We start from the raw sequence: 22,828 nt of genomic DNA, 5'->3' as shown, positions 1-22,828 counted from the left end.
GGTCAGTCAGCAGAAAAGATAATTAGTCAAAATAGCAAGTTCTTTCCTGTCTTGTGTTTCAACTTCTACGCTGAAAGGTTGTGGCCTTTGCATATTCTGAAAACATACTGAAGTACACTTGAGAAGAATCTGTGAGCCTTAGGACCAAATCTGGAAAGAAATAACAACATATACAGTTGGTGGAAGGAGGAGGGGAGGATATCTGTAAGAGCTTGGTTCCTCAGTTTTTAAAGATACTTTGACCATTATGGCCAGAGAAAAATCAGCCCTGTATCTTTTGATGAGAGTTTGCCTCTGAAAGCTCAACCTAGTCTTCTGGATGCCTGATAGCAGGGTGATAAGTGGCCCTAGGAAACATCCTGTAAACACCCAGGTTATGATAGACTTTCTCAAGAGAATGAATACCCATTCCAAGTGTACCAATTGGGAGATGAAAAAGTGAATGTCTACATCTCATGTATGGTACAGGCAAGACAGTGCCACTGCCAAAACTACAAGAATCAGGGAAGACCTTATCATTCCAAATCAAAGACAGTAATACAACCTTACTTTTCAGCACAATTATGTAAACCGGATGCTTCTAACCCCTGATGTACTCTGGATAATCACAGAGCAGCTGTAGCTAAACAAGGTGTCTCATTATAGAAACTTGTTTAAAAAAACTTATACCAATTACTTCTAAGATACAGCCCAGAATTCAAGTTCTGTGTTTTAACGCTTGCAAACAAGCAAATTGGGATCTGATTACATTCAGTATCAGAAGAGTGACCTATTCAAACTACATTGCTCTGATTAAAAAAACAGATAAGCTCAAAATAGATGGTTTCTAACGAAAGGTTCAGCACTGAAAAATCTATTTCTGATTTTGCTCAATTAGAAATAGAGTTCTTCACCTTCGTGGCACACTGAAAAGTTCATGTACAATAAAACCTAGAGCAAATCTTACAGACTGTTTTCAAGTACCCTGAAAGCCACTGTACACTCAAAAGAAGTCCAAGTCCTTTCCTTTGGGATTAGCACATAATCAGGAAATGAGAAAAGCACTACAATAGTATGAAAGTCCTTGCACACCAAACTTTACATCTTTTAAAATAAAAGCTTTTAGCGCAGACCAGAAGTAGATTTTCAAAGCTGTTAGACATCTCAGTACTGAACGTGTTAAACATCACTACAATTTAAACTGTACTAGAAATGTAACAATTGCTAGCAAAAAGCTACCATTAGTGTACATATTTAAGATCCTTTTGATATATATTTTTTATTAAATTTTGGTCAGCACTCTGACATGACTCTGATCAGACTTCTGTCACACAGGAAGATGACAAATTAGTTAGATCGTGCCTTTTAGTATCTATGAAAGAATCTCTCATGTTTACCCAGTCTTCCATGATTTAACATAGTCTGACATTTTTCAGCACAATTGAAGGCGCTGTAGCACTTTAAAGTTGTCATTTATGACCTGTATGAAAACTTAACATACAGCAAACAGAAACAAAGTCAAATTGAGGATATAAAAAATCCTAACAGTTTGCTACCACATCCTTGTTCTGAACTACACAGAAATTCAGTTTCCTGAAATGTGATTTTTATTACCTGAGTAAATTATAGTTCACTTGCACAAAATATCTTGAAACAAACAAGCCCCCATCTATTTGAAAAAAATAGCACTGTGATAGTCACATATTAGTTTAGCAAGAAAAAGCCTAATCAATAAGAAGGATGAGGGATCACAATTCTCTTCTAAACTATATTACAAATGGAAGCAACTATAAAATCAGTACAATACCAACAGTGAGGGTTAATTCAAATTTCTGAAGAGCTTTGCAGTCTAAGTATAGCTTATGTTAGTAAAGCAAAAAATAAACTCTAGAAAGCATAATATACTTATGGTTACAATCAGAATTATAGCCATGCTAGCTGATGGAATGTTAACAGATGAGCCATAAACACATATACACAGAACTCCACCCATAGTAAATCCACCCTAATTACTGGGTTCTGAACAAGAAAATTCAGATTAAAATTTTCGTAATATTGGGGTAATATTTCTAATAGCTACTACAGGAAAAGCATACAGAGAAACAGGAATTATATTTACATAAAAGCTAAAAAAAACATTTACATGAATGATGTATTGAATAATCTGTATTTAACCAGAAGATAGCTAAATGAGATAGCTACAGAGCTGTATACGAAAAACGAAATAAAGGATACTCAGTGTATACTTTTCTTTTCATTTTGACTGTGGAAAAACAAAGGCAAAAGGACATAAACAAATGCAATTTTCAGTTACTCAGCCAAATGGGAGTACAGCAAAAATAAAATGTTTTGTTTAGTCAGGTTTTGGGTTTTGCTTATATGAACTTCAGACTCTTCAGATCTGTTTTATACTTCCAACATTCTGAAGTTCAATAAGGATTGCACCAAAAGGTCACATCACAGAAACACGGGAAAATGCATCTACTTCTGTAGTTACTATTGGATGCTTGGTTACGTTGGGTCATGCTGAGCTGGTTCTAGAAAACATGGTCATAGTGCTTCCTTGTGGGGACCAGAAAGTGGCATAGCCACAGCTGTGCTGCACTTCACCTGAGACAAGAATGCTGCAGGACCAAACTCATCCTTGCAGAAGGAGCTGCAACATCTCCCCATCAGTCTAAGATTTTTTGCAATCTGGTCTAGGTAATTTGTAACAACACAGCTGACTGCACAGTGGTGTGTACTGGGAAAAAAGTGTCCTAGCTCAAGTAGATGTAATCCTGCAAAACCAACCCATTTTAGTTTTAGACTTGAGGAGACCTGGTTGTGGCACAAGCCAGTAGATAGATTTCTATGTAATAATAGCAGATTTTTACTTCAGAGTTTCTATGGCCACAAGCAGCAAATCTTTAAGTGTCATGATCACCACCATCTTTACCACTGGGAAGAAGACAGTTCATCGAGTTTCCCTCACTTTCTCTAAACAGTAAGGAGATGCTAAAGAAACCGAGTGGTGCTTAGGTGGAGTTCTCCCAGGCAAATGCTGGGAACTTTCCCTCTCAGCCTTTAAAGAACTCCAGACAGAAATTAAGAAATCCAGGCTCTGCTTAGCTAGTTGTAAACATAACTATTTGATGAGAAGGGCCAAAGATTATGAAATGAAGAATAGGTTTTTTAAAATTAAATATATGACCATGTATCCATAAGCCAGCATGACTTCCATCAAGAACACAAAATGATCAGCTGGAAAAAGACAAAAATTTCTTCATGTACTGGAAGAATTTCCCATACAAGCCAGAAGAAAGATAAAGCTTGCAGTTTTGATTTTTGGTTGCTCTGTTTCTTTTTTTTTTTTTTTTTTTCTCTGTGCTTGTTTATTTGATGAAGGTCATGCTATTTTAAGGATTTTCATCCTTTCATTAGATGTAGCAGACACTGAATTCTGCTGGGAAGATGTGAGCTCTGGTTAATTCCTTTTGCTAACCTGTTGTCTCACTGAGCCAAAGTGATTTGTAGCAAAGTCAATAGAAAAAGACAAACATGTAGAGGTCCCAGATCTTCATGATCACTACATTATCATAAAACTACCAACATTCAGAGGCAAACAATTTCAGCTTATAACTGGCATGGAAGTCAATCCTTTAAAAAAAAGTTTCTGTCAAGTGAAAACTAATCAAGTCATCATACAAGCTTTAAAGTCATCCAATTTCATCAGACACCTTTGATCTATTTTAGTGTTCTGTTACTAATCTCCTGCTGATGAAGAAATATGTAAAACACAGAAAATAAAATGAACAACAGAATGTTCTCCTTCCTAGACACAGACACATTACAGACTATAGCAGGTCATTGGAAAAGTCAGTCAGTTTTCAGTCCTATAAAACACAAAATCATTAATTCCAAGAGGGGAAAAAAAACTACTGCTTTCTGCTTACCTGATAGGGAACAATACTTCCATGAGCAGTACCCCAGCGTTTTGGTTCAATTTTGCAATTAAGGTAATTGGCTGCCACATGAGTGAGACATGCAACCTGGAAATTAAGAAGAAGTAAATTATTCAGGGAAGCTGAAACTTCATTGAGAAGTTCTTTGAGATTTCTGTATGCTTATGTGTTCCCCATTACATGTTAAAATATTTATGTTACAGGAGTATCCTTTCTGTATTACATATTAAGTACACTTTTAAAATATTAATCAATTGAGGCTACATACGTCATATACCACTAGTAATCATAGACAAATCCAGCACGTTAAACTACTCTAAAAGGTACAACATTATTATCCTAGATATCTTGCAGAATGGTCAGCTGCAGCAAAGAAAAAAAATCAGTTCCTTGTCCAAAGTCTAGTGGGAAGCATGATGGATATGTGGGTTAGAAGTCACTGTTTCCTGTCCACCTCGATCCCCTGCTTAAATCACAATGGCTTTCTCTCAGTTACGAGATTATCTTTCTGTTTGCTCCTATGCTTCTCATTTTACATGTCCAAACTACAGAAAGTACTTCTAAATTCTTCAGCTCCCCACATGCTCTGTAATATTAATTAAGTGGTAAGCCTTGATAAATCATCTGCCATTAGAAGATAAGAAGAGATTTACCAAGTTATTAGTCAGACAGACAAAACTGGAAAAAGATTAATTATGTAGAAAATATGGCATGCTAATTTAGTAACCACAATTTGAAGGGCTAGGTATATATTTAATAAGCATGAAGATATCTTAGGAGAAAAGAAGTGAACATTTATGATGCAGTAATGCATCAAATTAAATGCATTTCAGTTCTGAGGAGACAGATCATGGAGTCATGATAGATACTAAATTATCCATGAGCCAGCAGTGTGCCCTTGTTACCAAGGCCAATGGAATCCTGGGTTGCATAAAGAGCGTGGCCAGTAGGTGGAGGGAGGTCATTCTCCCCCTCTGCTCTGTCCTGGTGAGGCCACCGCTGGAATGCTGCATCCAGTTCTGGGCTCCCTGGCTAAAGAGAGACAGAGAAGGGCAGGAGAGAGTCCAGAGGAGGGCAATGAAGATGACTGGGGGATTGGAGCATCTCTCTTATGAGGATAGGCTGAGAGAGCTGGGACTCTTTAGCCTGGAGAAGACTGAGAGGAGACAAGTATCTAAAGGGTGGCTACAAGGAAGATGGAGCCAGACTCTTCTCAGTTGTTCCCAGTGTTAGGACAGAGGGCAGTGGGCACAAACTGGAACATTGGAAGCTTCATTTAAACATAAGAAAAACTTCTTTATTGTGAGGGTGACAAGGCACTGGCACAGGCTGCTCAAGGAGGCTGTGGAGTCCCCTTATCTGGAGATACTCAAAACCCACCAGGATGCAGTGCTGTGTAATGTGCTCTGGGTGATCCTGCTTTAGAGGGACACTTGGACTAGATGATCTCTAGAGCTCCCTTCCAACTCTCATAATTCTGTGATTCTGTGATTCTCTAAATCAGTGGTCCGTTCTAATCCATTGCAGATTATTTATTATTTCTTCAACAGAATAGAGTGTGTGAATGTATCTGAAGTCAAGTAATACAGCCAAGCATTATAGTTAGCAGGCAAGGTTATCACTAATTCACCAGACACAAATACAGTTGTTTTACACTGTTCACTAATTGTGCCAGTAGGTGAAACTGCTTGCCTATATATCAGAATTTCTAGAAAAAGAATGCCATTTCATTTTCTTCTCCATTCTCCATATATTCTGAAAAGACAATGTGTCACTCTCACATGTAAAGCAAGTATTAAACCATAAATCATGGATAGACTGATTTAGTATAGAAAAAAACCTAGAAAAATATAGAGTAAATAACTGCTGCCAAAAGCTATATCCATGTATACTAACTATATATACAATGCCTTTTTCCTGCATACTATTGGAAAACACTTTGTAGTTGGATTTCAGCTGCAGTGATGGTGTCACTTCATTCAGCTAAAATGTTGAAGAGTGTCTATTCTGTCCTTCAATCCCCACAAAAACCTCAGCAATTAAAGAAATGGATTTGGAAATATATAGAAAGGACACTTTCTTCTGGCTTGCAGCTTTCCTCATCAAGATAGAAAAAACACATGACTATTACAGAGATAACTTAATGAGACACAAAAAGTGTACTTTTACTAATAATACATACCCTATATACATCATTCCTATAATTTTTCAATTTGGGTGTCACAGTTCACAGTGATATTCTTTCTACTACAGCAAATGGCTATGCAATGATGATGAAACAGTAAATGTTAGATATTCTGCTGTATTAGGCTGTAAGGCTACACAACTACAGTATTCCACACAAATTTCAGACAGGTGAGATGCATCCAATTAAATGGGCTTTTGCTTGTAAAGACACATGAACGGCTTCTTCGATGTGCATTTAACTTTTCACACTTCTGGAAGGAAAAACTCTACCAAACTTAGCTCTGGAAGGACATAGTGAAACAGAAATCCTAAAATACTGATAATTAGTATAATTGAGGCAAGATTTCATTCTATTTATTTAATACTCTAGATATTGGAACTGTACCGTTCAAGCTCCTGCTCAAAAACATTTTTAGTAGCAATAGACAACAAATGCCCAGGAAGTCAGAAGCTTAGTACAGATAGCAATTTAGGAAATAAAGGTTGTTTAGACTATATCAAGACCTCAGTTAAACATGATAGTTAGATTGAAGAATAATTACATTTTAATCAATGTACTACTGATCACTCCTTTGAATGCATATGCCTATGCATCCTGCTGAAACTGGTTTACATATTACTGTTGTTATTGCAATCAATCATGACGGAAAAAGGCTTGTGATTTCCTTTTACTTCCCTCTCTGAATTGAGTACTTGGTTTATAGTCAAATCAGCCAGTGAAAAAATAACTAGTAGTATCATGATCATCATACAAATAAACTTACATTGACTACATCAAAGTAATAATTTCAGTGCTTTGTGTTTATGTGTAAACACACTTAGTTGAGTGAACTGTACACCTTTTTGCCCTTTTGATAACTACCCTCTGATTACTTCAGCAGACTTGAAAGACAATTCTTTTTGTACTGTCCCATGAAATTGTTATAGACAGTTCCAGGACTACCATGTTTTTCCATTTCCTCTCTTCCTGGCTCAGTTCATTCTCTCTGATGTCTCCAAAGAACTACTCTCACTAAAGAGGCACTACCCAAAAAAAGCATTCAGTGCTATACATTTTATATCCTTAATAAAGAACACAAGGCATTAATCTACCTGTATCTTACAGCTGTTAAACTGCTGAACTGTACTCATTAAAAAAAAAACAAAAAAACATCCCAACTGAACATTTTTACAGATATTATATCCCCTAGAAAAAATACTGTTAACAAAATAGGTCTGTTCCTCCAAATTCCCCTGTAATTCAAGACTCAGTTAGGACCTCACTGCTAGAGACACTTCTTGCAGTAGGGATGCATATAGCACAAGCCATCTGTCAAAATGAAGTTTTGGTACATCTGTATTATATATTCAGAAAATTATTGAAATTTATATTTAAACCTACTTTCCTGAAACCTTATAGACCCACTTATTTTCTCCTTCAATTAAGGGCTAATCCTTAGCAGTAACCTTTGAACTTGTAACATTAAAGCGGTTGTAACACAATGATACAGATTTCTCTATTCATTTGCTTGCAGAGACAGATCTATGCACTGTAAATATGTATTATCAAATGCCTACAGATGAGTGTTCTTTATTTCACATCAATAAATGTAACTCACACTTCAACATTCCTTTCTGATAGTACTGTTGATGGCCAAATCACATATTTGCATTACACACTTACTTAAACCAGAATAAAAAGAGAGCTGCATTAAGATCTGAAAAGTTGTGCTAAGCTTATTATGGAATCAGACAGATGGGAAACAAGATATTAAAAGCCACAAGGTGAGCAGAAAAGAAAAGAGACAGAATTTCAAAAGATTTTTTTCAAGATAGCACATCAAACATAATTTATTACAATGAGTTCACTGAATCAATCAGTCATTGAGATGCAAGTTCAATAAGTGTATATGAGTAACAAAAGAAGACAGGTAACTGGAAAGAGGAGAAAACACTGTAATTATATTCTTTACTTTCTTCTCCTTCCAATTTTGTATCCACTTTCCTGCCATGTATCTTAACAAGGTTTTGACTCATAGCCAATTTTTTTTTTCTCATTCTTTGTTTACTTTTTTTTTACTTTTTCCTAAATTAGGTATGTAGATGGTCTTTTAGAAACTTGGAGACAAATACATTTTACTGCAGCACAGATAACTTACTTTACTCTATACCGTTAGTAACCCAAATACTAATTTATAAAAATTCCAGTGCCTTCGGTTGTGCAAAGGCAAATTATCTCCTGTTTACACTTTCTCCATTCTTCTGGTGAGATGGAAAAAAAGATCTTTACATGAGAAAAACTGGCAATCCTCAGCTGGTGTACATTAAAAAATTTTTCCTGAACTAAATCACTGATTCTGTACTTGTATTTACCTCATGACTATTTTTTTCCCCTTTCTATGTTTCAATGAATAGTTTGACACTATTAAATCAACATTCAATAATTTTGCTTTTGTAGTTACATCCCATTGCTCTTCTTATTTGTATATTTGTATTGAATCTGCTTCCATGGGCATATGCATAGGGTGACCCTTGACTCTTACTTCTCGAGTGTTTTTTTATTTTTTTTTTAAAAAAAAATCTCACTTCATTTAGAAGAAACCCCCACTCTTCCAGCTGAAGTCTAATTATGCATAGCCACAACCTACAAGAGTAGAAATAAGTTCTTACTACTCTGCAATCACCTCACTGCTGCCACAGTAAGTACACAATGTTTTATGTTACATCCTAAGCATCAATCCAACTGCTTCAGGATGCAGCAATGGTAGGTGCTGTTCTACCAGCTTTTAGGCAGGGAACTGCACTTGAAACCCCTACAAGAATGAATAAGGAACAGAAAGCACAGACCTGCACAGAAACAAGAAAGCTGCCACAATTCAAGGCACCCCATGCCATAGGGGCCCAGCAGGAAGCCACAGCCTTCTCAGGAGCTGCCAAAGAACATCACCTTATGTCTGGGCACATAGGGTCCTCCCATCTAGCCAGCAGCTGGAAGATCTACTGAAGCTAAAAATCATCTTAAGAGTGCTGCACACCCAATAGGCCAGGCAGCCATGCCCACCAGCAAGTGCACAGCAAAGCCACTGCCCATAAAGGAGCAAGATGTTATAAATTTATCAATGCTATTGCTGTACCTGTGCAGGCAGCAGGTCTGACCTTCTCCTGAATTCACAACTGTTGTCCCTTTCCACATAGTTTTTTTTTTCCCTCCGTTTTAAGAGCCAGCAGTACTGCAGCTGTTCTCAAACAATGCTTTGCAGACCAGCAAATTGCATTAATGACTTTGAAGAGGCCTACAAAAACTAACTGAAAAAGCAAGACTGCTATCACGTAGGCCAAGACTTACTATTAAAGAGTCTACACCCTGTTCAGAAATTGTCTGTGGTCACTTTGTGAACACTGTGCTCTGGGGAAAAAATGTTTTCTTCCCAGTGACGCTGATTTCTTTTAATGAGAACCTCCAGGAAGTTATCATGAATTCACTCGTCACAGAAGAAAACTTCCAGCACTGAAGCATCAGCAAATGGTGTCATCCCAGTCACAAATACAACCTTGTAAAGATAAAATCAAACCCTTAATGACAATGACAAACAACTGCAGTTTAGAACAAGCCTCATATTAGGTCCTGTTCTAGGGCCTTCCAACCAGACACTTGAGCAGGTATCCAACTCTGTGCCAGGAATCTCATGCAGCTTCTGGAACTTCCTGAGTAAAGCCACCCACTTGATCAAATAGCACAGAGCATAACACACAGTGACAGAAATTATGTGCTAGGAGGTGCTTTATGAACTAGAAAAAATGCAGAAAACACACACTGAAAAAAAACCCTATCTTAAACACGGGATCCATGTTTAAGATAGGAATCCAAGCTATGGAGAGCAAAACAGATTTTAAAGCGTGCAATTGTGTAGATAATTTTTCACTGTGTAAATTATGGCTGAAAACAACCTTTGGTTTACAGAAATAAATAGACAATATAGAGAATTTAAGGCATCTTCAAATACACGAGGCATTTGTATTGCAGAGAACTGTTGAGTTCAGTGAAATGCAGCAACAAAATGAACTGATTTAAAACTTATTTTAAAATGAGCTATTTAGAGATTGTAAAAGACCAGAATGAATGCTTCTGTGCTTCTCACAGCATGGAGATCATCTCTTAATTGTCATCTCCTGATTAAGATTCAATTAGTATTAACATTAGCAAAGACAAATGCAACTAACAGATGTAGTACTTGAAATTTCAAAAATACATATTAGTCAGCACACAGTTTCAAGAGAAAGTAAATATTAAATGGACTTTATCAAAAGCAAAAACAAAAAACAAAAAAAAACCAAAAAACCCACAAAAAAAACAAACAAACAAAAACCAACACCCACTCAGATGATTTGTGGGTGAGGAATCAGAATAAAAATCCTGACCATTAAATCTATTAGCACTAGCATGAAAAAACAAAAATTTAAAAAAGAAAAAGGATTTCTTTAAAATGAGCTCCAGTTGAAGAAAACAACATTTTAAAATAAAGAATAGGAACAGCTCTAAGAAAGCCATCACTTAAAAAAATCTATTAAAGAGAATATTCAAGTTAAAAACAAACAAACAAACAAGCTTAATCATATGATCCTATACTATTTTTCTATCAAACTTCAGATTCATTTGATTAGTAAGTATTTATATTAAATATTTCCTTTTAATTTCATCAGGAATACACAACCCAAACACTCCATCAAATCTCTTAGAATCCCTAGCAGCCTTACACATCATGTCATACATATTGCAGCTTCTGCCACCCTGAGTTCCTTTGAAAAGACTCTTCCCCTGAAACAAGAGTGATTCATCTGCCAGATTGCAAGTTTCCACTCCAAAGAAAGAAGGCACTGAGTTTCTCAGGAGAAAAAAAAAACAACAAAGTGCATCAACGTATTTTCCTATAACTCGTTCCTGGAAACAGACGAATCATTTTAATAGTAACTCTGAAAACAGATTACTTGTTGGCAATTCTGTGACATGGAAAATTCAGCCAAAACAGTTAAAACTTTGGCAAAGTTACAAAACCTAAAATCAGACTCTGATAACAGACGGATCAGACAACCCTAACTATAATTGACACTTATGCAACAAATTCCTCAAGTCTCAGTCTTCGCTGAAGAGAGAATATATAACTGAAAAATTAAATTAATTTTGCTGTGTTTTCACAAAGTCCAGGCAAAATTCAACATACAAAAACTTTCTTCAGCTACATTTTATACAGGGTTTTTTTAATACTATAAAACATTTTCTTATATTATTCCTCAATTATAGCATTTCCCAAAACCTATGGATTAAGTACAGGTTGCCTGGTTTTTAATTCTATATAATGATGTCTGGTTTTAACTCATGGATTTTTCAAAAATAGCTTCATAGAATGGTTTGGGTTGGAAGGAATCTTAAAGATCATCTATTTCCAACAACCCTGCCATAAGCAGGGACACCTCCCACTAGACCAGGTTGCTCAGCATCCCATCCAATCTCTTCCTGAACACTTCTAGGGAGGGGGCATTTACAACCTCCCCAGGCAACCTGTTTCAGTGTCTCACCAGCCTCACACTAAAGAATTTCTTCAGAAGTTCTAACCTAAATCTGCTCTTCCAGTTTAAAACCAATTACCCCTTGTCCTGTTGCTACAGACTCTACTAAAAAGTGTCTTCAACTTTCCTGCAAGTTCCTTCAAGTACTGGAAGACTGCTATGAGGTCACCCTGGAGCCTTCTCTTCTCCGTGATGAACAACCCCAACTTTCTCAGCCTCTCTTCAAGGGAGAGCCCTCCAGCCCTCTGATCATCGTCAATGACCTCCTCTGGACTCGCTCCACAATCTCCATGTCCTGATTTTGTTGGGGGCCACAGAGCTGGACAAAGTACTCCAGGTGGGTTCTCACGATAGCAGAGCAGATGAGGAGGATCACCTCCCTTGACCTGCTGACCATGTCTCTTGTGATGCAGCCCAGGACACAGTTGGCTTTCTGGGCTGCAAGTGCACATTGCTGGCTCACATTGTGCATTTCATTAACCAACACCCCCAAGTCTTTTTCCCAAGGGCGGTTCTCAATCCATTCTCTGCCCAGCCTGTATTTCTGCTAGGGATTGGCCTGACCCACATGAAGGACCTTGCACTTGGCCTTGTTGAACTTCACGTAGTTTTCACAGGCTCACCTCTCAAGCCTGTCAAGATCCTTTTGGTTGTCATCCCTTCCTTCTAGCATGTTGACCACACCACACAGCTTGGTATCATCAGCTGACAAACATGTTAAATGGTGCTGGTTCCAGAACCCACCCCTGTGGAAAACTACTTGTCACCAATCGCACTTGGATATTGAATCATTGACCACCACTTTTTGAGCATGACCTTCCAGCCAAGTCCTTATCCCCCGAGTCATCCATCCTTCAAGTCCATGTCTCTCCAGTTTAGAGACAAGGATGTTGTGCAGTACAATATCAAATGCTTTGCACAAGTCCATGCAGATTATACTAGTTGCTCCTCTGTTGTCCACCAACTCTGAAACCCCACTATAAAAGGCCAAGCAAATTTGTCAGGCAGACTTTGCCACTGAGGAAGCCATACCAGCTCTCACCAATCACCTCCTCATTATTCATGTGCCTCAGCATAGTTTCTAGGAGGATGTGTTCCATAATCTTCCCAGGCACAGAGGTGAGGATGACTGGCCTGTAATTCCCTGCATTGTCCTTTTTTTCCCTTTTAAAAAATGGGGGTTACGTTTCCCCTCTTCCAGTCACTGGGAAATTCACCAGACTGCCATGACATCTGAAATGGGGTAATATAGATCAAGTTCTTGTAGTGGCTTGTATTCAGGCGAAGAACTACAAGCACACTTGCAAAATATGGAACAATTTGAGTTTAAAAACAGTAGCTATATTTGACAACTGAGAATGAAAACAGAAAAACACGCAAATAAATTCCAGACGAGAACATTTTGCTCATATAAAAATTAATTCCCTTTGAGGACAAGCATCAGAATAACTATAGCAATTTTTCTTATTAATTGTAATAGGGTAGTATCCAGAGGCTCTGATGTGGATGCTATGTACACTTTGTGAAGGATTCTATTGCTTTATTTAGTCAGTATTAAGGTTGTTTTCCCATGGAAAGCTGCCAACATCCAAAAGAATCTGTAGTATTAATTAAATTATTCTCTGAAAAAGGAAGTTTTTCCTTAATTGATCTACAAAATATTTAAATAGTACTGCAAAACTCTAAAATGTCATATTACAGAGCAAGCTTCAATGAAAATAACATCCCATAGTTTTTTATCAGAGAAATCTAGTGCTACAAACATTCATTCCAAAGAAGGCAGAAAATTTTACAAATACCTCCACTTTTAGAATGGATACCTGATATTGAAGAGGTAAATGGGAGTCTGAACAATTTCATTTATAGCTTTCACTATAATATAATAAATAACTAATGAATTCTGACCTCTGACCTAATCACATGTTCCTAGTCTAAAGAGTCTGCAATTTAATTGATGAGCCTGAAACTATATAGTGCTCAGTAATACAAATAAGGAGAAACACACAATCACAGCAGCAAAATTCCAGCAAACAAATATGAAGTTACTAGTTCCGATTAGTTCATTCCTTTTAGGTTTTTATAAATTTTAACCTACAGAGAAATTTCAAATAAAAGATGAGGTGATCAAACCAAGTTAACACCTTAGCCAGCCTTCCACCAACACACTCAAAAATGCCATACTTGCTAAGGTTTATTACATCTCCAGAGGTTCAGGAGCATATGGAAATCAGTTGTCCTGCAAAATTAAAATTTTCTAAGATGCAGTACCTTCTCTTCTATCCAGTTACAGTCCTTTTCTTTGCCATTTACATAAATAAATACCACCTAGGTTGTTAAAAGGCCAATTTTAACAATTTACAGAATTACTGCTGAAGGCTTCCGAGAGTTTAGAGGAAGGGGTGAAGAGGTGAGGTTTTAGGGTACACTAAAAGGGATCTGGGTTACAATAGTTGCTTAAATTATTCCCTTCTCTTTTGAACTACCCAGCTTATCCTCCTAATACTTAGAATCATCCTAAAATACAAACTGCTGATAACAAACTAAAACAAACATCTTGATTCCATTTCCAGAATTACACCCTTATTCAAATATGATCCAAATAATAAACGAATTAAAAGAAATTTCTTCCTTTGTCTTCAAACTCTCTCCGCTACCCATTCCAGGTAGCCTTTTTTTTTCCCCTGTGTATTAAAACGGCATATTTTTTCTCTCTCATTCCTAAATTTCTCTAACTGATGACAGAGGTAGCGTAACACAGGAAAATGAAGTATAACACACTCAAGCTTACTTTCATTAGCACAACAAAGACAATATACACAGAAGTTACTGTCAGCAGTTAAAGAAGGAATTCCCTTGCCATCTGGTTACGTACCATTTACAGAGTAAAGAAAACCACTAAGATCCACTTGGAGTATGATCTACCAATGATCTTTTGTGTCTCATCATCATTAGAATCATTAGACTCACAACACGCATTCCACAGAGGCCAATGGGAAATGGAGTTATTGTCACGTTAGTATGGTTTTCTGGTCTATTCAATAAAACTCTGGCTACGTAAAACCCTGAGGGACAAGTTCTGTTCTGAGTTACACTGCTGTCCTCCATGGAAATTATCAGAAATATTACCCAAGAAACAAGAAAAAAGTTTAATGTAGAGTATATATTTAAAGAATTGTTCACATTCATTCCAATTTTATTTTTTCATTATCAGAGCTATATAGTGAAAAACAACATCTCCACACAGTGCACACACAATTTTTATCATGACAGATATTAAGAATACAATGCTTTGCAAAGATGATGCTTTATAAGCTTGTGAAAAAGAACTACTTATTCAAACCATACACAAAACAAGACAACTATGTAACAGTCCTCCAAGTCAGCCTCTGAAATCACCATCAGCAATGACATCTAAAAAAGCAGTTTTTCCTTCTGTATTAAGCCAATTTGCAACTCTCCATTAACAGAGAGGCAACAAGATACATTTAACACATCTGAACAGTATTTGAGTTCCAAGACTGATATTACAGTTCCTGCTAAGTGATCCTATGATGCCAAACATATCTTACAGGCAGTATGTAATAGTTATGAATTTCACATATTCTCAATACTTTGTAAAAGGCATGTCATGAAAGCACTGAATAGAGCACACTGAAAGTACCTTAAATAGCTAAACGTTAAACTCAATTATCTTGAGAAAATGTAGAAATAAAAACTAAGTTTCTAAACTTCACCATTATCTCAGTAAACTAACTGCCAAACTAACTAACTGACAAAGATGGAATAAAGAAAATAATTTATACCGATTGGCTAGGTTTTTCTAGGGTGACTTCAAAATTTTGAGAACATCAGAACTTTGTTACAGCAAATACAAGCTAAAATCTGGTAATTAGAAGCAGCAAAGTGTCTGAAGAACAATTATATAATACAAAAAACTATTAACCACATATCCCCATTGGTGGAATCTGGGGAAAAAACACACTTTGACGTTGCAGAAATGTTAAATGTAAAATACTTCTTGAAGATTTTCAGTCCAAGTGAAGCCAACTTATTACAGTATTTGTTGGAGCCTGGTTGTAATTAAATAAAGGAAGGATATTAAACTTCCAAGAGTTTTTTTTTTCTTTTTTTAAGCCACAACAGAGGAAAAGGCACAATTGCATAATTGGAACCAAATCCAAAACCCACTTCCTTCTTATTTACTAGCATCATCTAAAGGACCCTATTTAGATGCTGAAGGGTCTGGAGCTGACAACTGTAAATCATCTAAAAATCAAAAATTTCAAAGGAATTGTATGACATGGGTTAAAAGTTTATAGATGAGAGATATAGAAAGTTAGTGCTCACTGTAAAACCACATCCTCGTGGTCACTGTATCTTTCTTGTCAATAAAATCCTAGAATTCTATTTTTGTTGGGAGGAAAGAAATCCTATGTGATAGTAATAAACTGCTGTAAAGCTAAAGCACAAAAGAAGTTTGATTTACAGAATTCAATAGGAAGATGTCTTTTTAAGATATTATAACAATAACATTTTTTAGAGAACAGAATTTCATTTATCATTTTGCTCTACACAGATGAGTTAAATACTAAAAATTTGCCAGACAGTGGGACATTTCTTTAAAAAGCTTCAGCTCATTTCTGTTGCCAGATGAACTCAATTCCATGCTCTTTCTCATTAGCATATCCATCCTGGGAACTAACATCGAAAGCATCCTCCAGCCTTCCTCACAAAAAAAAAAAAAAAATTAAAAGTCCTCTTGGATTTCTACAAGGCATGCAGAAAAGTGACAGCCAGACATAGATGGACAAGTACATGCGAGGGTTTTTGGCTATAAAATGAGTGAAGCAATTTTCAGAGATTTCCAAATATCTAAGTGCTGTCATAAAGTAAATTTAACCCCTTGGGGTTATTTGGGGTTTTTCCTTTATGACAGTCATCACCACTTACTACATATGTATAAGCCTTCACAATTCTCAGTACAGATAAAGGAGTGGACAAAAGGGGAAAACATGCTATATTAGCTCAGTGCATGAAATACTGACAAAAGCCACAGTTTCATAGAGGTCCCTGCTATCGTGAGACTGTTAATAGGAGGATGGCTTGTTAATACTTTTGTTTCACACACAGAAAAAATTCCTTTTTCCTCATTAAAAATTACTACACTCCAGTGAAACTCACGCTGAAGGAAAAGTTATCACGATGCATCTGTTTGACCTCTAGATCCTACCATTAATCAACTGCAACAAGAACCTAACAAACTGAAAGTCTACAACTTCAGATTGCTTATTGGTTTGGCAGCATTTGTGAGAGACTTCAAAAGGCCATTCTTTCTAAGCATTCATCACAGGAGGAAGAGCTGGCTTTAGATATTTAAGCTTCATATGTAAAACCATAATCCCTTTGAAAGCTTGGATCTTTCAAGTACCTGATCATATCACAGTAATTGTCTAACTTTCCTTTCAAAAAGAAACACATTACCACTAGAAGTTCTGCAAAAGAACTCAGCTGTCAGTTACATTTTTCTTCATTAATTTTCAACAAGTTTTTTTATGGGATTGATCATCTGGGTTTATTTTTGGCAGCCCAACACATTATACATAAACATTTTTTCCTATTTAATAAATGTTCTCATTACAGTCTTGGGTCAACCAGTTAATTTGGACTAAAGTAACAGAGTTATCTAAAACAGAATAGCTGTATTCTGAATAACCATATAGATATATAAGATACATATAATTATATATACATATATTATAGCTATACTGTATTACAAAATAGAGTAACTTTTTTCCAACTTTTTTTCAGTTTAATTTACCCAACATTAAAGTAAATTTTTCAATGAGAGTGTGCATGTATAGAATTGCTTGTTAATAGCTTATAGATAGCTACTATTTTTTAACAAGCATGGAATGAGTTAATATTTTTTTAAATCACTAAACTGCCCCTTCACCACTTAGTACTTTTTCAACTAAGCACACAGAAATCAAACACCACATGTCATGCTTTGTTCAGTAACATCTATCTAAGCCTTCATTCCCTTTCTTGTGTTTGCCAGTGAGAGGCCAAAGGGGAAATGTTGTAGAACTTCAGATGAAAATTTTGCAATATGAGAACACATTTGTGTATAGCCAAATCTATCCTAAACAAGAAAAAAAATCTAAAGACATATGAGGTGACCAAGATGAAATAAACATGAAATAAAATAATTCAGTTACAGCAACACCTAACTTTGACTCTTCTGACTTTCAGCATTTGATAAACTATTAAATAATAGTCAATGTTAAAAAAAAACAAAAAAACCCAAAAAAACCAAAACCAAAACCAAAACAAACAAATGTAATAAGTCTGGAAATTAATAGACATTACCTAAAGACCCTTTAGCAGCATTAGAAATTCATAGGTAAAGGAGAAGCTGCCATAATGTAAACCACTATGTTATCTTAAACAAAACAAAACTAAAAAACTAAAAAACAAACAAAAAACAACACCAAAACATAAAAAAACAAACATATATATAGAGAGACTAATTATTTAATAAGAGTTAAACATACATATAAAGCATTTTTCTAAAGTGCTTATTATATTTTTCAAATGTAGGCACAACATTTATAAATATACCTGAGCATGATGCCTTCCAAACATTTACAAAACAAATTAAAAATTCTCTCTTGATTTAAGAAAGAATTTTCCCTCCTTTCCAGATCTGATTTCAGCAGGTATTTAAACAAGAGCAGCAGTTAGTAAAACAACAGTAACCTCAATCATAAGTCTCAGTCATCATTACCATACACTTAGAGGGAGGTCAGAAGGAACCTTTGAAGGTCATCTTGCCCAATCTCCTGCTCACACCAGGGCCAACTTTTTTTGCATAACAGGTGCTCTATCACCCCTCAAATGTGCTGGCAAGTATAATGTGAAGCAAAATACAATTAAAGAATGATCAAAACAACAAAGCAATGTAGTATGCTTAATTTATACTGCATATAGTTTTGCATTTTTTAAATGTACACAAAAATTCCTATGCAGCATATACCCAGTTGCTACCAACAGATACGTGTCAGCAAGACAATGTAACATCCAACCACACACTGCTCAGACCAACAGTGCTTTTTGTTTTGAATTATAATTCATTGCACCCATGAAGCTTAACTGTTCAAAGATAATTCAAAGTTCTCCTAATTCATGGTATATGGGATACCTTTCATGATCAAAATAGTCACTCACGACAGTATTGCCATTTTTATTGTTCTCATCAGTTGTACTAATTTATATCAATATACATCAAAATTGTATTCTTAGGCTCAAAAATCTACACAACTAATTTTATTTAAAGTACCTACCTGAGATGACAAGAGATTGCAGTCAATGTGCAGTCCTTTCCCTGTCTTATATCTCTGAAGTAAACCAGCCATAATTGCTCCATATGTATACAACCCAGTAGCAAGATCTGTCATGGCTACTCCTGGTCTAACTGGCTCACCATCCTAAAGAAGAAAAAGAAAACACCCCAACACAAAACAAGACAAACAAACCAAAACAAAAGAACAGAGGCAGAACGTTATTTTTTGTTACAGTATACTCTGCAGCACTCATCTGAAAAAGTTTTTAGAGGTTTCTGCACTGCAAACTGCAAGAAAAAAATACTGTCTGAGCAAATTGAGGGATAAAAATGACAACTGAAGAACAGGTAGTCTCACAACACTGTAACTTTGAAATTTTGTTGACTGCAAATTGTGAATGATTTCTTATGCTACTTTTCACCCTACTAACACAATCCTTCAACTCACAAATGCAAAAAGAAAAGAAATACCATTAGACAGGAGAGAATCCAAAGAAAAGTGAATTGAATCCTGCCTAAAAACCAAAGGTTTACAAGATTTCCACAGTATCCTGACCCAGCTACGTCTGTTTGAATGGCAGAAACATATTGCTTTGCTATTCCCACTCTTTTTCTCCCTCCTCTTCTGGCCTTCCCCCAGCCATAACTCAGTTTTTATATTTGCCAGTATACACACTCCATGCTTCTAGCAGGAAAACAAAACCAGAATTGTTTTGTTTACATATGTACAGATTACACATGTAAATACATGCAAATTCATGATCTTGGTGATCACTGGGAAGTTGTTAGTTCAAATATACTTTTCCAATATGTCATCCCTTTTACTGGCATCAAGGGAAGAATCTTTATTTAATATAATGTATTTCAGAGCTCCCTCAATTAACCTCATGTGCTTCAGAACTTCCTCTATTGTTGGCATGCAATATAGGTCCCGTGTAATCTATGGCAAAATAAACCTCTAATTTCAGTGAAGGAAGCTTGTACCATAAACATTTAAAAGTGCTTCTTCTAAGATGTTCTCTCATTTGCTATTCTGAAAAGTCTGAGGTCAGACGCTCAGATTCTGACAGCAACTGCTTGCCCTGAACCACAGTCCACAAAATAGCAGCACAAAATTAGTGGAACTGTTTCAGACTTTCAGCACTTAAATAAGCCTGTCATAAGCCAACTTAAAGTCAGTATAATTGATAAATAATAACTCTTTGTTAAAGCTCCCAAAAATGCTTTTAAACTAATCTAGCATAAATTTAGTAAAATTTACAGAATTATTCTGTCATAGTGAAACTACTAAGTGTAATCATACATTAAGATTGCAAGAGTTATGCTTACTGATTAAAAAAAAAAAAAAAAGTGCTACGGTAAAAAAATTACAACTTATCTGCACCATTTTTTTTCTTCTGCTCTACAACAGGATTTCTATGTCATATATAAGCTAAAAATATTTTAAGAAAAAAATATTTTGTATTGTCAATTACATTAATAGGTTAATTATTGGATAAAAGACTGTAGAGTACAATATTTTCTGTGTAAGATAGAAAAGACTGCTATTTTATTCATATCATAAAATTTATTAAACAAAATCATAAACTCTATCATATATGGCAATTTTTTTTTTTAATCCCAGTCACTGTCACTCGAACTGCAGTAAAGATTACCCAGTGGCTATCTATAGATAACTTAAAAATGCAAGTAAAAAGAAACAGGTTTCCCCCCCCATAATATATGCTGCAAATTCTCCATTTGTTAAATTATTCTCTCTTCTTTACAGCCAAGACACTAGGATGAGAAGATATCAAAAAAAGACTTAGGATTTTTCAAAGAGAGAAGCAGCAACATTCTGAGTTTGAAAACACTTCCTACTGCTTTTAATGGGTCATTAATTTCACTCTTGATGGAAAAAGCTACACGTGAATGATTATTTACATATAAATCTGTCTTCTCAAGCCCTTATTCCAGCTTTTTTCTCATCAAGTACTGATCTACCTTAATGTACTAAAGCAAACATTTCCTTTGACTCACTAAGAAGTTGAGTTTTATTCCTAAAAATGCTTTCACAATTTTCCCTTATAGAATACTCATGCAAACTACTAGCACCACACTGTTATCTTATTTTTAACACACTGGCTTTACTTCATCCTAATATTCTCCAACCTATAATCCTGCAGCAGTCCACACTATTTCTGCTCTTCTTTCTCCCAAGATCCATGAATAGCTGCCAGTTTTCCACATTTAATCAGCTTCTGATGTCCACCTGTGCCATAGAACAGCCTCTCTGTGACTGGATGCATAGCCATAAGTACTGTGAAATGGATTTATTCAGGTTTTCATCTCTGTCCTGCAGAACTAGGGATATGGAGCTGCTTTCTATGAAGGATCAAGCTACACACACACAGAAATACTTCCCTTTAGACAGAGCTTCTCACAGCACAGCAGTACTTTTGCCCAACTAATGCTATACTAGGTTTCAGAGCAAAGTAAGGATCTATACAGTGGGTTTTATCCAAGCAAATTGTTTAAAAAGTAACAAACACCACCACCCCTTCCAGCCAAAAGGGATATTACCATTCTGCTACAAGGTCAATCTGTAGCCTGATCAGGTAGAAAGTGCTTTAAGCAACCAAAGGGCTGGGTTGAACCCTAATTAGAGAAAGCACCAGGATGTTCCCTTTTGTGCATTTGAAAAGATGATGATTCACCCCAGTGGAGCAGACCTTTTTTTCCAGTCACTAGACTTTCCTATTGCCCAACCTTACCACCAGTTTACACTTTTATTCCTAATTTTTTATGTTTGCTAAGTTCATTACAATTTGTCAACGTATTCTGGCCCTGAGACAGCCACAACATTTTGGAAGCCTCCTTTCCTGAGTCTTTTTTTGACATAATTTCTCTTCCCAAATTTACATCGGTAATGATGCATTAAAAATGGAAATTGTTCTGAAATTACATGTTTAATAAAAGTATTCTAAGTCCAGTAGTCTTTACAGATGGGAAGTAGCTGCTGAAGCTAATATGAGCCAGCAATGGATATATTTTTCAGCAGCTCTTAATTACATACCATGTGTACTCCCTTGTTGCAGTTGGTTTGGTTTTAAACTGAAAGCCCCTCTGGTATTGTGGGTCCCAATCATATCTTACTCTCTCATGTTCAATAAAACAAAAATATTTCTTCAGCAAGAAAAAATTCACATCATAAAGATGCCCCAAATACTGAAAATTGAGTGTAGTAATCCACTTAGAGATGGAAGGGGATTTATAGCCAAATTTGTTTTATTTAATTAATTTCAAGTTATTGCCTTAATGAGTCATAGAAACTGTCATCAAAGGGATATTCATCTGGTACTGATGTATCTGAATATATTAAGTTAAAGCTTTCTTTCTGTTCACCAAATATGAAACTTGAATGTGGTGTTTAGCCAGGAAGTATCTATAATTTATGTCATTCAGGACAATAAAAGTGTTGTCAGTGAGAACTTTGTCTTTTTAGGATATTTTAATTTATGCAAAGAAAAACCGAACGTGGTCTAAAGCAACAACTTTCATTCAAAATGGGTTTGTGGTACAGATTTACACAAAACAGATTCCCTCCTATTGCTTGTAAATTTTCATAAACAGAACTAGAATTTCTAATTTCACAGATGTCACACATTTCTAATACAGATGTAATCAAGTACATGTGTAAAGGCTTCAATTCCATGGAGGTTTCTACATATGAAAACCCTCTTTCAAGACAGCATTCTACTCTACATTGAATGTGTTAGGTTTTGTACAATCAACAAAAACAACACTAATGCAAGTGCAGTTGTTTGTGCCTGTAACTTGTAATTTTGCAGAA

At 35.8% G+C, this 22,828-nt stretch overlaps 1 protein-coding gene across 12 annotated transcripts in view; it reads right to left on the bottom strand.

The window, feature by feature from the left end:
- Positions 1-22,828, bottom strand: part of SUGCT (succinyl-CoA:glutarate-CoA transferase) — a 330,712-nt gene that overhangs the window by 266,509 nt on the left and 41,375 nt on the right. For 7 of the 12 annotated variants that reach the window (XR_011724318.1, XM_071736165.1, XM_071736172.1 and 4 more), the window contains 2 exons: positions 18,998-19,141; positions 3,915-4,010 (listed from right to left, as the gene is read on the bottom strand). Coding sequence is in view for 11 of the 12 variants with exons in the window: in XM_071736165.1 (XP_071592266.1) it covers positions 3,915-4,010; positions 18,998-19,141 (240 nt within the window). In the remaining variant the exon portion in view is untranslated. The remainder of the gene's footprint in view (positions 1-3,914; positions 4,011-18,997; positions 19,142-22,828) is intronic. The other 5 variants (XM_071736170.1, XM_071736174.1, XM_071736175.1 and 2 more) reach the window with 2 other exon arrangements.

This window comes from Heliangelus exortis, chromosome 2, assembly GCF_036169615.1.
Source record: "Heliangelus exortis chromosome 2, bHelExo1.hap1, whole genome shotgun sequence".
Classification (NCBI taxonomy): Eukaryota; Metazoa; Chordata; class Aves; order Apodiformes; family Trochilidae; genus Heliangelus; species Heliangelus exortis.
The sequence above is the reverse complement of the archived record's forward strand: the minus strand, read 5'-3'. Positions and strand labels throughout refer to the sequence as shown.